Source organism: Colias eurytheme, chromosome 30 (genome assembly GCF_061535395.1).
Source record: "Colias eurytheme isolate Ceu_HAF_F1 chromosome 30, ilColEury1 Martin Lab GWU primary, whole genome shotgun sequence".
NCBI lineage: Eukaryota > Metazoa > Arthropoda > Insecta > Lepidoptera > Pieridae > Colias > Colias eurytheme.
Window position 1 is genome coordinate 1,710,523 of NC_143009.1, and position 15,800 is coordinate 1,726,322.

At 34.6% G+C, this 15,800-nt stretch overlaps 2 protein-coding genes across 2 annotated transcripts in view; one reads left to right on the top strand and one right to left on the bottom strand.

Moving 5' to 3' along the window:
- The window catches only part of LOC149895699 (scavenger receptor class B member 1-like), a 49,204-nt gene extending 34,273 nt beyond the window's left edge, over positions 1 to 14,931 (top strand). Inside the window, exons 10-12 of the mRNA XM_090118641.1 lie at positions 10,986 to 11,136; positions 11,977 to 12,073; positions 13,983 to 14,931. Coding sequence (XP_089974767.1) covers positions 10,986 to 11,136; positions 11,977 to 12,073; positions 13,983 to 14,219 — 485 coding nt within the window. The 3' untranslated portion in view covers positions 14,220 to 14,931. The remainder of the gene's footprint in view (positions 1 to 10,985; positions 11,137 to 11,976; positions 12,074 to 13,982) is intronic.
- LOC149895701 (uncharacterized) lies at positions 6,143 to 8,233 on the bottom strand. Its single transcript, XM_090118492.1, has 3 exons — positions 7,730 to 8,233; positions 7,326 to 7,583; positions 6,143 to 6,908 (listed from the first exon to the last, which is right to left on the bottom strand). Exons 1-3 carry the CDS (start codon positions 7,748 to 7,750, stop codon positions 6,498 to 6,500), a joined length of 690 nt encoding a protein of 229 aa, XP_089974618.1. The 5' UTR covers positions 7,751 to 8,233; the 3' UTR covers positions 6,143 to 6,497.
- Positions 14,932 to 15,800: the final 869 nt, after the last annotated feature.

Genomic DNA, 15,800 nt, shown 5'->3' on the forward strand with positions numbered 1-15,800 from the left:
TTGGTAGTTTACCGATTTATAATAATATTGTATATATCGTTGTTTAAAAAATATTCAAACACAATAAAATATGATATATGTACTGATTTATCACTGGTTTCAGTGATGAACTGATGAGTCAATTATAGCCACTATACTTTCGTCATACGTGTGTATGATTGATGTGATTTGCAACGTGGTGATATTTCAGAAAAATCACGGGTCAAATTGTCCCACCGAAAATATAACTGCGTTATAAGAATAACTATACCTACGATAAATTATACATAATACAATATAGTCTCAAATGCATACTAGTGAAATATTTTATTTGAATCAATAAAATAAAAAAATAAATAAAAAATAATAATAATACAAAAATAAATTCACAACACAAGAAAATCCGCGCGCAAATCATAGCGCGTGACAATGAAATCAAGAACTTTCGAGCCGACGCGGACGACGAAGGAGCCTAACAAAAGTACCTACAATCATAGGCGGCTCGTGACAAAATTGTATGGCCGTGTTCACTTGAAATAAAACAACGAAAATAGGTACCTACAATAGCGTTAGCAGTACAAAAAAAATGAGCACCACATTATAAATGTCTATTTATACACTAAAAATTATAGAGTATTTCAAAACGAATTCAATTATTATTTAGCAATAATTAGAAAATCCCCGAATTTGCATTCGTGATCGTATTCATAGTGTTTGTCTACACTAATATTATAAAGAGGAAAACTTTGTTTGTTTGTTTGATTGTAATGAATAGGCTCCTAAACTACTGGACATTTTACCAATGTTTGCAAGTTTGTGATTACTTTGATAGTTTACCGATTTATAATAATTGTATACTTATATCATTGTTTAAAAATATTCAAACACAATATGATATAGGTACTGATTTATCACTGGTTTCAGTGATGAACTGATGAGTCAATGTTAGCCACAATACTAATCACTTTCGTCATACATGTGTATGAACTATGATTGATGTGATTTGCAATGTGGTGAAATTTCATAAAAATCACGGGCCAATTTTTTGTTTTGAATCCCACCGAAAATACATATATTACTAATTGCGTTATTAGAATAATTAATTACTATACCCACGATCAATTATTACAATTTACAATATAGTCTCAAATGCATACTAGAGAAACATTGCAATTTGAATCAATTAAAATGCATAGCATACAAAAATAAATTCACAACACAAGAAATTCCGCGCGCAAATCATAGCGCGTGTCAATGAAATCAAGAATGTAATTTTATATCAAGCCGACGAGCGACGACGCCGAACTAAAGTACCTACAGTACCATTTACCTTCAGTGTACAATACAGTTTACAGACCTACGACGGACGAACAATAATGAGTAATAAATAAAAAAAAACATAGTTTCTAAGGTCATTAGTTTTATTTTATTTTATTGTTATTTTCTTTGAACGATTGGAAATGAAATTACTCAATTTTTACACAGAACTTTGATTTATTAGAATTATGCTCATTATGCATAAGATAACGAACGCGAATGCACGACATCTAGCGCGTCAATGTCTAAACATCGCCTTTCGTTTAGACATTGACGCGCTAGATCTGTAATAAGTATATAGTCTATGCGCTAGATGTCGTGCTTTATGTCGTGTTTCGCTTGGCAAAAGTCACGCACACTACTGTAGAAGTGTCAAATTTTTCCGGTATTTTACTGTTGTTTTTCTAAGTAAATATTGTAAATTATTGATTAAAAAGGTCGAACGCGCACACATTTCATTATAGAGAAGTGATAAAATGATTAGTTTTAAAGAAATAGTGTCTGTGTTAAGTGTTTAGAGGTAATCAAAAATGTATGGAGGGACGGTCGGAACATCAACCTTAAACTGAGCGTTCCCACGGCATGTGTGCGTATGGCAAGCACGGGCGAGCGACAAGCGCGCCGATTCCCATGGCATGTGGTGTGGTGTGGCGCGGTCGGATTTGTGAAGCAAACATGTCGTGGGAATCAGGCTTTAACTTAATTTTTATTCACCCGCATCAGTGCCACCTAAAAAATCTTTATATCGAAATTCGAGCAAAGTTAAGAAAATGAGAAATAAGAGTTCTCAAGGATCGTTAGAGATAAGAGGCTTACTATTGACCGAAAACAACATGTGTTATGCCGAACCTGAAACCGCTTCACAACGAGAATTGCGGCTCACAGCTGACCGCGAACGGCATGTACTATCCTGTGAGACCGAAACCTTCACTGAGAGGGTATAACGTCTCACAGCTGATCGCAAATGGCATATTGTACTATCCCGTGAGACCGAAACCCTCACTGAGAGGGAATTACGTCTCACAGCTGATCACGATCGTCATATTTTATCTCGAGAATCTGAAACTTTTACTCAATATGAAGACCGTTTGACAAATAATAGGGTGCACCATAATATTATTCGATCTCTCGAAGATGAACATGAGCATAAGCAATGACTAGAGTAGGGACGCGAATATTACCATTATTTGAGACAAGAACGATTAATAAGTTTGTTTAATGAAAGATTAAGAATTGAAACTATTGGTCTCTTGAAACAGACGAATAGCGAGAGGCCCGTCTTACTGCAGACAGATTTCGACATAGTCTTAATGACTTACGGCCGCTTTCTATATTGAATCTCAATCCCTAATTTGCTGGTCGAGATTGATATTTCAATCCATTTTCTACTTTTAGTATTTCAATAACCGATCGATGGATCGCTAACTCGATCTTTTTTTTCAATCCATCTTTGGGAGGGCCGATCGGGTTTTTAGATTGGTATTTGTATGAAAGTGAGAGTATGGTGTTTTCTTTAACCGATCTCTGATTTTGACAAATCGATTTTTGAACGTTATAGATCTTTATTTGTGATCCTCCAATTTTGACCGATTGTATTGATAAAAGGCGTGAAAATGGAAATATTTTCAAGTGATAGTGATAGTGATCTTGAATTATTAGCTCAGCTGTCGGATTGGGATAGTAGCGACAGCGAACAAGAGAGAGCTGTGTCCTCAAAAACTTTTCGACGAATAAACTTCATGGCAAGTTTAACTGACGCAGAGTTTACATTCAGATTCAGAATGAACAAAGCCTCAGTAGAATCTGTCTTTAATGAAATAATGCCCTATATCAAAGTGAAATCAAGACGGTAAGAAATTTATTTGTTTGCTCAAATTGCTTCAAAATGTATATAAACATAACCTAAAAATTGGATACATAACTAAAGTACCTATCGTTTTCAGGAATAATGGTATACCACCATTGCATCAACTTTTATTGGCACTTCGATTTTATGCATTGGGTACAATGCTTAATTCAGTGGCCGACTTTGCTGGAGTATCCTTATCAGAGATGTAACGGAGCTTCGATTCCGGTTCCGTTAAGTCGGAACTTCCGATTATTATTACACTTTCGGTTCCGACTTCGGTTCCGATACTTTTGTATCGGATGTTAATCGGAGGTCGAACGAAACAAAGCGGGCGGCGCGCGACGGCCTGTGCCGAACAGGTTCATACATGTCGCGCGGGGAATCCCCCAACCCCCACTAGGTGCACTCTATCATCAATTATTTTTTCACTTGTTAGTTGTTATTATTTGTTATGCCCAAGACACGTTTATAGAATGGTTTATAGGTTATAGATAATTGTTTTGATTTTTGCGGCTTATTATCAATGAAAGTGATCTGTTTTTGTGTGGGATAATAAAACCTAAGTCCAGTTGTATTTGGAACTACTTCAATGAAGTTAATTCAGATTCGGCAAAGTGTAAACTGTGTATGAAGACGTATTCAAGAAAGGGAGGTACGACAACGTCCTTAAAAAGTCATTTGAAGTCTGTCCATGCCACTGAATATGAAGAATTCATTAAGGCAGAAACTGAAAAAAAAGATACTGTACAGCCTTCGACTTCGACGCCCCTTCAGGATGCTAAAAAACAAATGACTTTAAAAGAAACTTTGCTGAAGAATACAAAATGGTGCACTTCTCATGCTAAATCTAAGGAAATTGACAGATTAATTTCGCCCAACCCTGCCTCCGATTTCGATTCCGATTTCGATTCCGATTCCGATAAACCAAATTTGAAAACTCCGATTCCGATTTCGGTTCCGATAAAACTACCTCCGTTACATCCCTGATCCTTATCATCAGCTTGTAGAATAGTGGCAGATATATCTGCTGCTATCGCTAGATTGTATAACAAATATATTTTTCTGCATTCTAGAACTACAGATAAATTTTATAACATAGCTCAATTTCCTAGAGTATGTGGTGCTATTGACTGTACACATGTACACATTCAGTCTCCATGTAGGTATACAAGTACTGATTTGTTATCAATAAAAAATTTGCAATTTACTTAATTACTATTTGTTTAGAAAGTTGCCATACATTTGCTACAACAAATAAAATAAAATATTATGTATTTCAGGTTCAACAATAGGAGAGGAATATAGAAATAGGAAAGGATACTTTTCAATCTATGTCCAAGCCGTTTGTGATGCAGACCTTAAATTAATGAATGTTGTTGCTCGGTGGCCTGGTTCTGCTCATGATGCTACAATTTTTAATCAGTCAGTATTAAAAGGTAAGTAATATTGGGTTTATTGCCCTTTTAAATGTTATTAACATTTAAAATAATATGAATTTCTAATGTATCAAACTCTTATTACAGCCCAGTGTGAAGATGGTATTCTAGGAAATCGCTGGTTGCTCGGGGACAGTGCCTATCCAAACCGGCCTTACTTGCTCACACCTTTGTTAAACCCAGCAACTGCCCAGGAAATAAACTACAATGAGGCCCAGATAAAAACTAGAAACACAATTGAAAGGTAAAATCACCATTTTATAAAGCTTTCACTATACTAGAGATTATAAAAATTAAGTACCTACCTATTCATTTACTTTTTATTAACCAAGTTTATAAAAAAATGTATTTGTTTGTTTAGGACATTTGGAGTCTGGAAACGTCGCTTCCCAGTAATATCCTTGACCATGCGGTTGTCATTATATAACATACAAACAGTTATAATTGAGGAGGGTCGGAACAAAAACCGATAAACGACATGCTGTATTTTTTTCTTTTTTTTTTGTAATTTCGATGCTTTTGCATAATTTTACATGATAAGCTTATTGAATCTGTTCTAAAGCCGATGAATCTAGTAGAAAAATGCGCTTCAAGTTAAATGATCTATACAGATACCGATAAATCCACTGATGAGGTAAAAGAAAATTGATATCTTAACAGAAACCGATAAATCCTACATAAATTTGATAGATTTTTATAAGGTTGAGACAAAAACCGATATATCAATTTTTAATTTTTAATTATTTAATTCCTCATATACTTAGTTTTAACCAAAAATGTTAATGGTTTTTTCACAAAGCGATAAATCCTTAGTTGATTTTTTCAAAAAACGATAAATCCGGATAGTCTAAGCAAAAACCGCTATATCCATTTTTTTTATTTTTTTTTTCGTTTATTACTTCACACACGAATCTGTTGATTTGGCCACCAAACAATGTTGCTAATGTTGATATATTAAGATTTTCTACTCTCTTTTACCTAAAAAAACAAAGAAATAAAACGTTTTTTCCGATTTGTCAAAAATCTTAGAAAGTGGATTTAGCGGTTTTTGTTCCGAAGCTCCTCAATTGCTACAGCTGTTCTTCACAATATCTGCAGAAATTATAACATTGAAGAAGTACCCCCTGAAGTAGAAATGCCAGACGATAATGAAACTACTGTGATATCAGAGAATTCGGACAGTATTGAAAATGATATCAGAAATAGACAAGGACTGATTTCTAATTATTTTTAAAACTTATTACCTACCTATTTATTTTACAAAAATATGAATAGTCTGTCTTGAGATAATTTGTAAATTCCTTTGATTAGATTTTTATCATTAACATTTTGTCTTTATTATCATACCTTTTATTAGCTTCAAATTATTAAACAATGATAATTTCAATAAAACATTAATTTTTCAAAATAGTTTATTTAGTTACATACCTACATAAAATATATTTACACGAAATTATATAATTTTAAAAATCCTCACCCTTCAGCTTCCTTATTTCTAATTTTAATTTTTCATTTTCTAACTCTAATTTTTCATTTACTAGCGTTAAGTTTTTATTCTGTAATAATAAAGTTTCATTCTTCTCTCTCATTTTAGTTTCTAACATTTGTTTTTTAATGTTATAATACTCTGCCAATGCCTTGTTTCGAGCTTGACACCCGTTGTCTGGCTTCAGTAGCTTCCGCTTAACACCACCTGTAAAACAAAAATGCATTAAATATAGGAAAACATAATGTTTAAAATTTCATCAAAATTCTTTTAGTAGTTTTTGCATGGAAAAGTATCAAATATCCATCCTCACAAACTTTAATGTTTATTCATCTTCACAATCTTCATGTAGGTACCTAACATATATGTTCCAGGTCATAGTCTACCTGTGTGCCAAAATTTTATCCATATTGGTTGAGCCAATAAAGCATTATTGTGTAACAAACATGCAAAGTATCACATTATTATTATGTAACAGGATATTACCACTAGTTTTGAAATTCCTTTTTTCAATGGAATGGATATTGGGCGCACCCAGCGACACCAACTCATCCCCAATGCCATTGGCTGGCACTTCATTGCCCATGGACACAGATGTATAATCCATGGACGGCGTAGGATTTTCCACAGGCAATGGAGTGTCAATCAATAGCATTGGATGATCAGCTGGCACAATATAAGCTGTCCCAACACTCCCATCACCATCACTATCACCAATAAGTTGGGGCTCAGCATCACCACCAAACCTCACTGTGAGACCCTCTCCAGTGCTGCCCAGTAATGCTGCTACCCTGTCCAGGATCTCATCTGGAGGAAAGTACCCTGGTGGCCCACCTCCAGTCTGGAACATAATTTGACATAATCATTAATTATATATTTAAAAAAATTCCTCATCAACATGTTCTGGACTACCATTTACAGTACCTACTTAACTATAAGTAAAATATAACATAACATCATGCCCTGTATTCCCCAACAGGTTGAGCAGCGGTAGCACACCCTGGCACACCCACATTTTGCCAGTTATGTTTTAAGGCAAGCCTATTGCCATCTACCGGGCACATATCCAGACTCCGGGCAGCTACTGAGAAATTCCTAATGTTAAAACTTAAAAACACTGCCCAACCTGAAAATACTGACTAATACCTCATGCTCAGCAGTCGCTTACAACCACTAGTCTAGTTATTAGACTAACAAGCAGGCAAGGCTAGTCCAAGTTTTGTATTTTTAGGGTTTATCTATTTTAAACTTAATTTACCTTTATCCGTTCCATCCGCATGAGACCAATGCGCTTTCGCGAATTCTTTTTCAAGTTTTCCCACTTAAGACGCAGTTGTTGTGGTGTACGGCGACAGGTGCCTATATTTGCATTGAAGACCCCTGCAATCCGTGTCCATTCTTCTATCTTCATTTTATTACTGGTGGCATTGGTCTTCTTGTTATACAATATCTTGCTCCCCTCAATTAAGGAGAGAAGCCCTTTCGTCTCTTCCTTCGAAAGAGGTTTAGTTTTACTCTACAAACAAATAAAATAAAACTTAGTAAGTTTTGTACGAAATGGCGCGAAATACCGCGCCACGCGTTTATCTTTTACATAGAAAATTATACATTTGTGGACGTGAATGTTTATTGCACGTATATTTAGTATAATTATTTACTTACAGTTTCTGCCTCTGACTCCATTTTTTATTTAACTTTCTTCTTTCCAAGGAACAAACAAACTTGAGACTATAATAATATAATTTAAGTTAATTTTGCCAATGTCAAACTGACTGACTGACGTTTGCGATTGACTGACGTTCCGTTCCTCTTCAACAAAACGTATGTTACTAATCTAACGTTAACGTTATAGTACTTTACCGCTGCAACTTTGCAATCAATTATTATTATTACTGTGTATGCAATTTCTTGTGATTATACATAAAATAGATTAGCTATAAGAAAGCAAACACCATTTTACTCATTAACAATTGCTGATGTTCTTTTACTGCAAATGCGTAAAACAAAACGTTAAGGAGGGCGCAAATTTATGACCAATCCCTTTTTTCTAATGGATTTGGAGACGAGATCGGCTTATTGAAATGCAGATTCAACATCAATCGACGGATCGGATAAAATCTGGATCAATAGAAATCTAAGATTCACGATCGAATATTGAAAGCGGCCATTAGAGGTAAACATAGAAGATCAATCTACAAATTCGGTGGTGTGGTCCGACAAATATAAAAGTGGGTTTGCTTATAACCTCACAATTGATTACCTACAGATCATCTTCTGTATAGGCGATATTAACGTAGTATGTTCTTTTTGTAATGCTTTAAAGTGGAGTAAGGAGTCGGCTTTCGTTTGAAGATACGCCGGAACCTTTGAAATCACTACTTTTAAGTTTTAGAGGAACATGTGCAATCTAAACAGTTCTTAGACAATATTAGCTCTTATAGTATTGCGTTTTAAATGATCCTTTGGTGCTCAACAATTATCAGATGCTCCTTTCATTCTTACTTTTAAGATACAAGGTCAAGTTTATCATTTGATAGGATCCCTTTTGCCTGAAGGCCAACCTAAGTTTCTTTAAATATATTTTGTATTCGACTACGACGAATAATCGAATACAAGAAATCAATATTTCTCGAATTTAAAACTGAACTCATTTCACAATTTTAGAACATGTTAATTCATCAGGTTAATCCGTATATATGCGTTTTAAATCGACATTAGAAGCTTTTCCTCAAGATGGTGATATTAATATAAAATTGGTATAAATGCCGATAGACGGAAGTCTATCAGCACTCAGGAATTCCCTGAGCGTGTTATAACGCCCAGGCCACAGTATTACAATTTTTCCTACAGTAGGGCGACGAATGTATTTTCGCATAGCAACGGAGGGGAACTCGTGGGGGGTAAAGTGACGCGGGCCACGTACCACAAACATGCTTAGTTTGTGGTACCGAGCGCGAAAGAAAGTCATCGTGTTTTTAGTAAAGTTACTATGTAAACTAACGTAATTTATTACTTAGGTACATATTCTATAATGGTGCGCTCAAACTGTTAATCTACATTAAATTTAGATTATTATTTTAATTACTAAGAAATGTAGAATTTAAATCACATTCATTCATGTTTTCCTCAGATATTCGATGTCTATGATTTTCGATGATTTTAAGATTTTCTTATCAGAGTATTCAATTTTAATGTAGTTAAATTTTATAAGAGACAATTAAGAACATTCAAAAATAAAGTGTCACGTATTTTTTTTAAACGACGAATGACGAAAAACGACCGAATCGCGGACGAAGTCGCGGGCAACAGCTAGTTTAATATAGATCTATATGGCCCTTTACATCGTATGATTTAAGTGAATATTTTCGAAGATATTACAGATTTAAAAACCGGCCAAGTGCGAGTCGGGCTCGCGCACAAAGGGTTCCGTAGCAGCAAATATAATAAATTACAGTTAAATCAACCTATCTCAAAAACTATAAGAGATACTTTGATCAAACCAAAAATCGTTGAAAGAGTTAATTAGCATGCATCACCTCTATTTTTTTTAGAATTTTATACCCCGTAGTTATAAAAATAGAGGGGGGGGGACATACTTTTTACGACTTTGAGAGCTGATATCTCAAAAACCGTTCACTTTAAGAAAAATGTTTTTTAGAAAACTTTATATCATTTTAAAAGACCTTTCCATTGATACCCCACACGGGTATGTACATCGAAAAAAAAAATTTCATCCCTCAGTTACATGTATGGGGGGCCCCACCCCCAATTCTTTTTTTTACTATTTAGTGTCATATTTTTGTAGCGGTTCATACAACACATATTCCCATCAAATTTCATCACTGTAGTACTTATAGTTTCCGAGTAAATCGGCTGTGACAGACGGACAGACGGACAGACGGACAGACGGACATGACGAAACTATAAGGGTTCCGTTTTTGCCATTTTGGCTACGGAACCCTAAAAATTGCGGGACGTAGCGTTTGCGGCGGCACCGGCCGGCCGCCCGGCTATCTATTTTATAGTTTATAGCACAGATTAGAGAATAGTTACTTCGTGTTTATAGGTACCCGTTCGAAGCCGGAGCGGGCCGCTATGTTTTTATAAATGTACAACGTTCACAGTTTTTCTGTAGTGTATTTAGTATCAGCATTGCACCCGTGCGAAGCCGGGGCGGGTCGCTAGTTAATAATAATTGTCTATCTGAAATACGACAAAAGCAGATTAAAGAGAACCCGCGCAAAGTTAAACCCTGTCTAAATTTTTTTGTGGTAAGACAGAATAAGTTTTTAAAGAATATTAATAAAAATCGATCACGTGGCAGTTACCCTGGTTTCAATCAAACTGAAAAGACGCGGGTTTGAAACCCGCATAGTAATCGATTTTTTTTATATTCGTCAAAAATTTATCATTTATAAAGCCCATGAATGCTATAAAATTAAATATTGAATTCTAAACATGTTTCTATCTAACTACTTTATCGCTGACAGTTTTTTTTTGTAAGATAAGATCATAAAATATACTCTGTGCGTGAAATATCAATTTTTTCTTGAATACCATTTTAATTTAATTACACATCAATTTGGATTTGGTAAATTGTGTTTTCATGATTAAATAAATGAACACGGAACGCAAGAAGTTTAAACAACGAATTTTTTTTGTTGCTTGGAAGAAATTGCTTTTAAACAATAAAGCCGCCAATTGCTTCCTACAATAAATAAATTGATTAATATGCTAAAAGTAGCCTACACCGATCTTACAGGATTATTATCGTGTAAAATCATTTATCATTTTGAATTTTTGAGAGACTCAATTACTTCTGAGAACATTGCAATAGAAAATATTTTTTTGTTTTCTTATGTTTGATTTTACTCTTCTATCTTTTTTTTAAATATTAATATTAAATGAATAATTCCAGGAGCCCCCGCCCTAGCCTCATTCCCACATTTCCACCTCGGAGACCCATCTCTACGAAAACCGTTTACGGGGCTAAATCCGAACCCGGAACTGCATGAATCGTATTTGGATGTACACCCTACACTGGGAATCAGTTTGAGTGGGAAATCTAGGTAAATATTGTGTTTATTTTTAACTAGCTATGCCCTGCGGTTTTACCCGCAGTGCTCCACTCCTGTTGGTCTTAATGTGATGATATATAGCCTATAGCCTTCCTCGATAAATGGGCTATCTAACACCGAAATAATTTTTCAAATCGGACGAGCAGTTCCTGAGATTAGCGTGTTCAAACAAACAAACTCGTCAGCTTTATAATATTAGTATAGAATATATCTTTTGAGACAAAGATTGCGCGATCATTTATGGTTAGGGAGCCAGGTGCAAATTTGGTTAACTATTTCCTCTCAAGAGATAATTCGTCAGACGCATGAGAGTATAGTATTATAAAGCCTCGTGAACGTCAGCTGGCGCTCGGTTGGGGGGGTGAGCGGTTGTAGCCTCCCACGCACATAGGAAAAAAAATACATTCATTCATTCATTTCCTCTCAGCTAAAAATTTGTCAAATTGTAGCTAACCCAATATCTCAACGAAAAAAAATAGTCAGCTGGTTACAACATGGTGTATTATACGTCAGCTGGTGTCTCGAACATGAAAGTTAAATTTAAAGAAAAATTTATTTTCCGTTATTTCCTCTCAAACAAAAATTTACCTGATGATAGCTTATATGTAACTGTGGATAAATATATATGTCAGCTGGCTGTATCTTGGTGGAAAAACCGTCAGCTGATACGGGAGGCTACAACCGCTCTTCCCCCCAACCGAGCTCCAGCTGACGTTCACGAGGCTTCATAATACTATACTTTGATGCATTTTACTAATTACCGCTTGAGAGGAACTTGGTCATAAAATCTGCTGCTGGCTCCCGGACCATTACGTATTTTTTTCTTTACAGTTTACAAATAAATATTCAAGTAAGAAAAACGAATCTGTATCCAGCGTTGAGTTTCTTAGAGGATGGGTTGATATTACCAGTGGCGTGGATTGAAATGGTATGATCATAATTTGTACTTCTGTGTATGTCTGTATGTCAGAACGACAGAACCAATTTACCAGGATATTTTTGTAATCTATAGTTATACTAGCTTACCGCCCACGGCTTCGCCCGCTTTGTCAAAAACCTAATAAATTATAAACTACTAGCAATGCCCTGCGCTTTCATCCGCATAGATATCGATATCGTTACAGTGAAAAGTCTACTATAGGTCGGACTATAGGTTTAATTTTTAATCACATGATAATCACCTTTACCCCGTCCCGCACTACGGCCTTTTTTTTTTTGTTTTAGTGGGGAAATCTTTCATAGATACCCACGGCCTCCGGGGGAGGGGCCGTGGGTTATGTCGGATTCCTACCGACCAAAACCCCACTGTGTTCCGTCAAGACGCATATTGGTAGAATTCCTCCATGACCCCCGCACTACGGCTTGCTCGAACAGTATACCTACTATTTTCTGTAGATTGACACTTTTAAAAATTCGTTATATCTTTTGAATGGAATATCCAATTCTTTTCATTTAAAAAGTATTTTGCTGGTATTGAAACAGTCTATAATAAAACATCATTTAATGGGATAAGGATTAATATATGTGTATCGATAACATGGTTTGATTACTGTCGGCACTTCTATTTACTTTGAAAACGTAAAAAAGTTGTTGTAGTAACATAACTACTGAAGATGGACATATGGTATCGCGGACTTTCTTGTAGATATTGATCCATTCTATAATACCGTAGAACATTTTTTTGTTCTATCTTCAATAGATTCCGCAGCGCACACGATGACAGATTTTTTATTGAGGATTTTTTTACACCTTGGGTTACATTATTGCATTTTTGGTAAGGATCTCTAATTTTTTTGAAAATGCAATATAGCCTATGTTGCTCAGTAAAGATGCAGCTTTCTAATGGTGAAAGAATTTTTGAAATCGGTCCAGTAGTTTTTGCGTGAAAACCATACATACATACATACATACATACTTACAAACTTTTCCTCTTTATAATATTAGTATAGAAAACCTTCTTCTTGAATCACTCTATCTATTAAAAAAAACCGCATCAAAATCCGTTGCGTACTTTTAAAGATTTAAGCATACAAAGGGACATAGGGAAATAGGGACAGAGAAAGCGACTTTGTTTTATACTAAGTAGTAACTAGTAAGTACATTTAAGTAGTGATAGGTAATAAAAATGGATCGCCAAATTAATGTAAGCGCAGAACTCGAGAACGGTTGAACCGATTTCGTTAATTCTTTTTTTATAATATTCCTTCAAAAACGAGGAAGGGTCTTATGGAGAGATAACGTAAATATGTACCTGGGCGAAGCCGGGGCGGACCGGTAGTTCAATATAATTATTCAATAAGTAAAAAGCTGTAGCCTACAGCTAATGTTGAAAAAGATAAAGGCTTCCTCACTCTCGTGATGTGGTTTTCGGTTCGGTTCGGTTTTAGTTTTATAGCACTTAGGTGTACGCATTTGAAATGAGTATTTTTTTTTTAATAAAAAAAATCGTTCACGAGGCGGATTGATAGCGGGAGGCGAAAAACGCGGGTTCGAATCCCACCTCGTGATCAATGCTCGTGATCGATTTTTTTCAAAATTGAATTGCAACAATTTTTTCAAATTTTTCTACCTTAGAATACAATTTAATATACATAATATATACCTAAACTGAAGTAGAAGCGGTATATATGCGAACAAACTAGTAGATAAACCCGTTTCGCGTTAGACAAAGATAGAATATACATTTACAAACGCAACCCGGCTAATTTAGCTGACTTCAAACGGAACGTGTCTTTATGATTATGCCGTTTCTACCACAGTATACATATTAAGTACCTATTCCAAGTTTTCTACATAACATACATTTCTGATGAAATAATAATTTTCTTACATTACAGACAGTGGAAGAATTACCAGACAGCCTCCGATCTCTAGTATACCACGGCACATATTCAACAGCGGCAGCCCAACTCGGTTTAACCGTATTCTGCGTACTAACACTCGTTTTATCCGGCCTAAGTTTATTCATTTTATTAGCAACGCGAAGAAAGAAACCGTGCGCCACACTGAAAATTGTTCCCGCGGAAACTGAACTGTTTAGAAATTACACAGATGATAAAATTAACGTGAATTAAAAATAAAATTGTTTTCGACCAGTGTTTTGAATGTCGTGTTGACGTACGTTTGAATTTCGTGCAAATAAAAAAAAAGTAGATGTCAATGTCAGTTATTTAAAAAAACAAATGAACTACCTACAATAATTTTTGTAACCAAAGTAATTTTCGATTTATTACAGAATGACGATTTAGTTAAATATTAGGAGAATTAACTCTGTTGAAAGAAAATTAATGAAAAATCATGTTGAAATGACATTGAAATTTCAATCCGTAGACATTTTTTTAATGTTATAAATTTTGACAACGAATAACGATGCAACTCAAGTGTTGCCATTTAAAGTATAAAGCTGAGGTAAGGAGAAATAATAATACCACTTTGTAACCCACATCTAAATAAACCTAAGAAATAAACTCAAGTATGTTAATATATATATTTTTCTCCTTGCCTCTACACATATAGATTAAGACAATTAATAATGATATTATTATAAGAATGTTGTAGATACGATCCACCAAAGCAAAAATAGTGATTTTGTTATTAAATAAATTGTTGTTATTATCATAAAATGACAAGAATCTATAGTTTTATAGACGAAAGATATAAAATATATTTTTTTTTAATTTAATTAAACATGACATACATAACACGAACAGTTTAATAAAAGCTTATGAATCTCATTTAACACTACAATATAATATATTATCTTTAGTTTTTAGTCATCTGTATTACTTGCTCCATGGACGTATAAAAAAAGACGGACGGTATATCGCCTAAACATTGAGTGAAGCCTAGTAATGGCGGCGAAACATCCATGTGTGTGTGCCATGTTGCCATGGCAACAGCTGTCCTGTTGACAATGGCGGCTGTATTTTTTTCTATAAATTTTGCCGTAATAATTTTGTCATTAAAACATAAAAGAAATAACTTGCTTCCCTGTGGAATGTAATCCCTTGTGTTTTGTTATTTAAAATTGTACTGTTGCGACACCATTTAACCACGCAAGACGGCATTTTAAATATTTTTTGTGAAACAGTGACGCAGTTAATCAGTCGGTAGTTCACGACGTAATGGCGGCCGACTAGCTTACTATGGTGAGAGTGTGTGCGTGTTTATTGTCTTTACACGATCGCTAGCTTACTATGGTGGCTTCACGTTGTTTGTTCGTAATATGGCGTCCGTCTTTTTTTATACGTCCATGACTTGCTCATATACAAAAAAATGTACTTGTACAATACTTATAGCGTGAAAAGTATTTTTGTTTTTGTATATTTTCAGAATTACTATACTTACTTACAGATTTAAATCATGTTTTAGTCAAGTTTAGACTCGATCTAATGTCTTGATCGATCTAATGATCGATATTTTATTAAAATAATTTATGAACTAGAGCATTTATTAAATATTTTTTATCCATGAACTACGTTATAAAATACATTATTCTTTATTTAGTGTTTTTAATATTAATTGAACATAAAAAATGAAGGGTAGAATGCTTTATATAATAGAAATACTCCGACAGTGTCTTAAGTTTAGGAAAATAAACATTGTAAACTACGCTTAAGATTAATTCTTATTACAGGGGTGGTGATAGTAAAAAC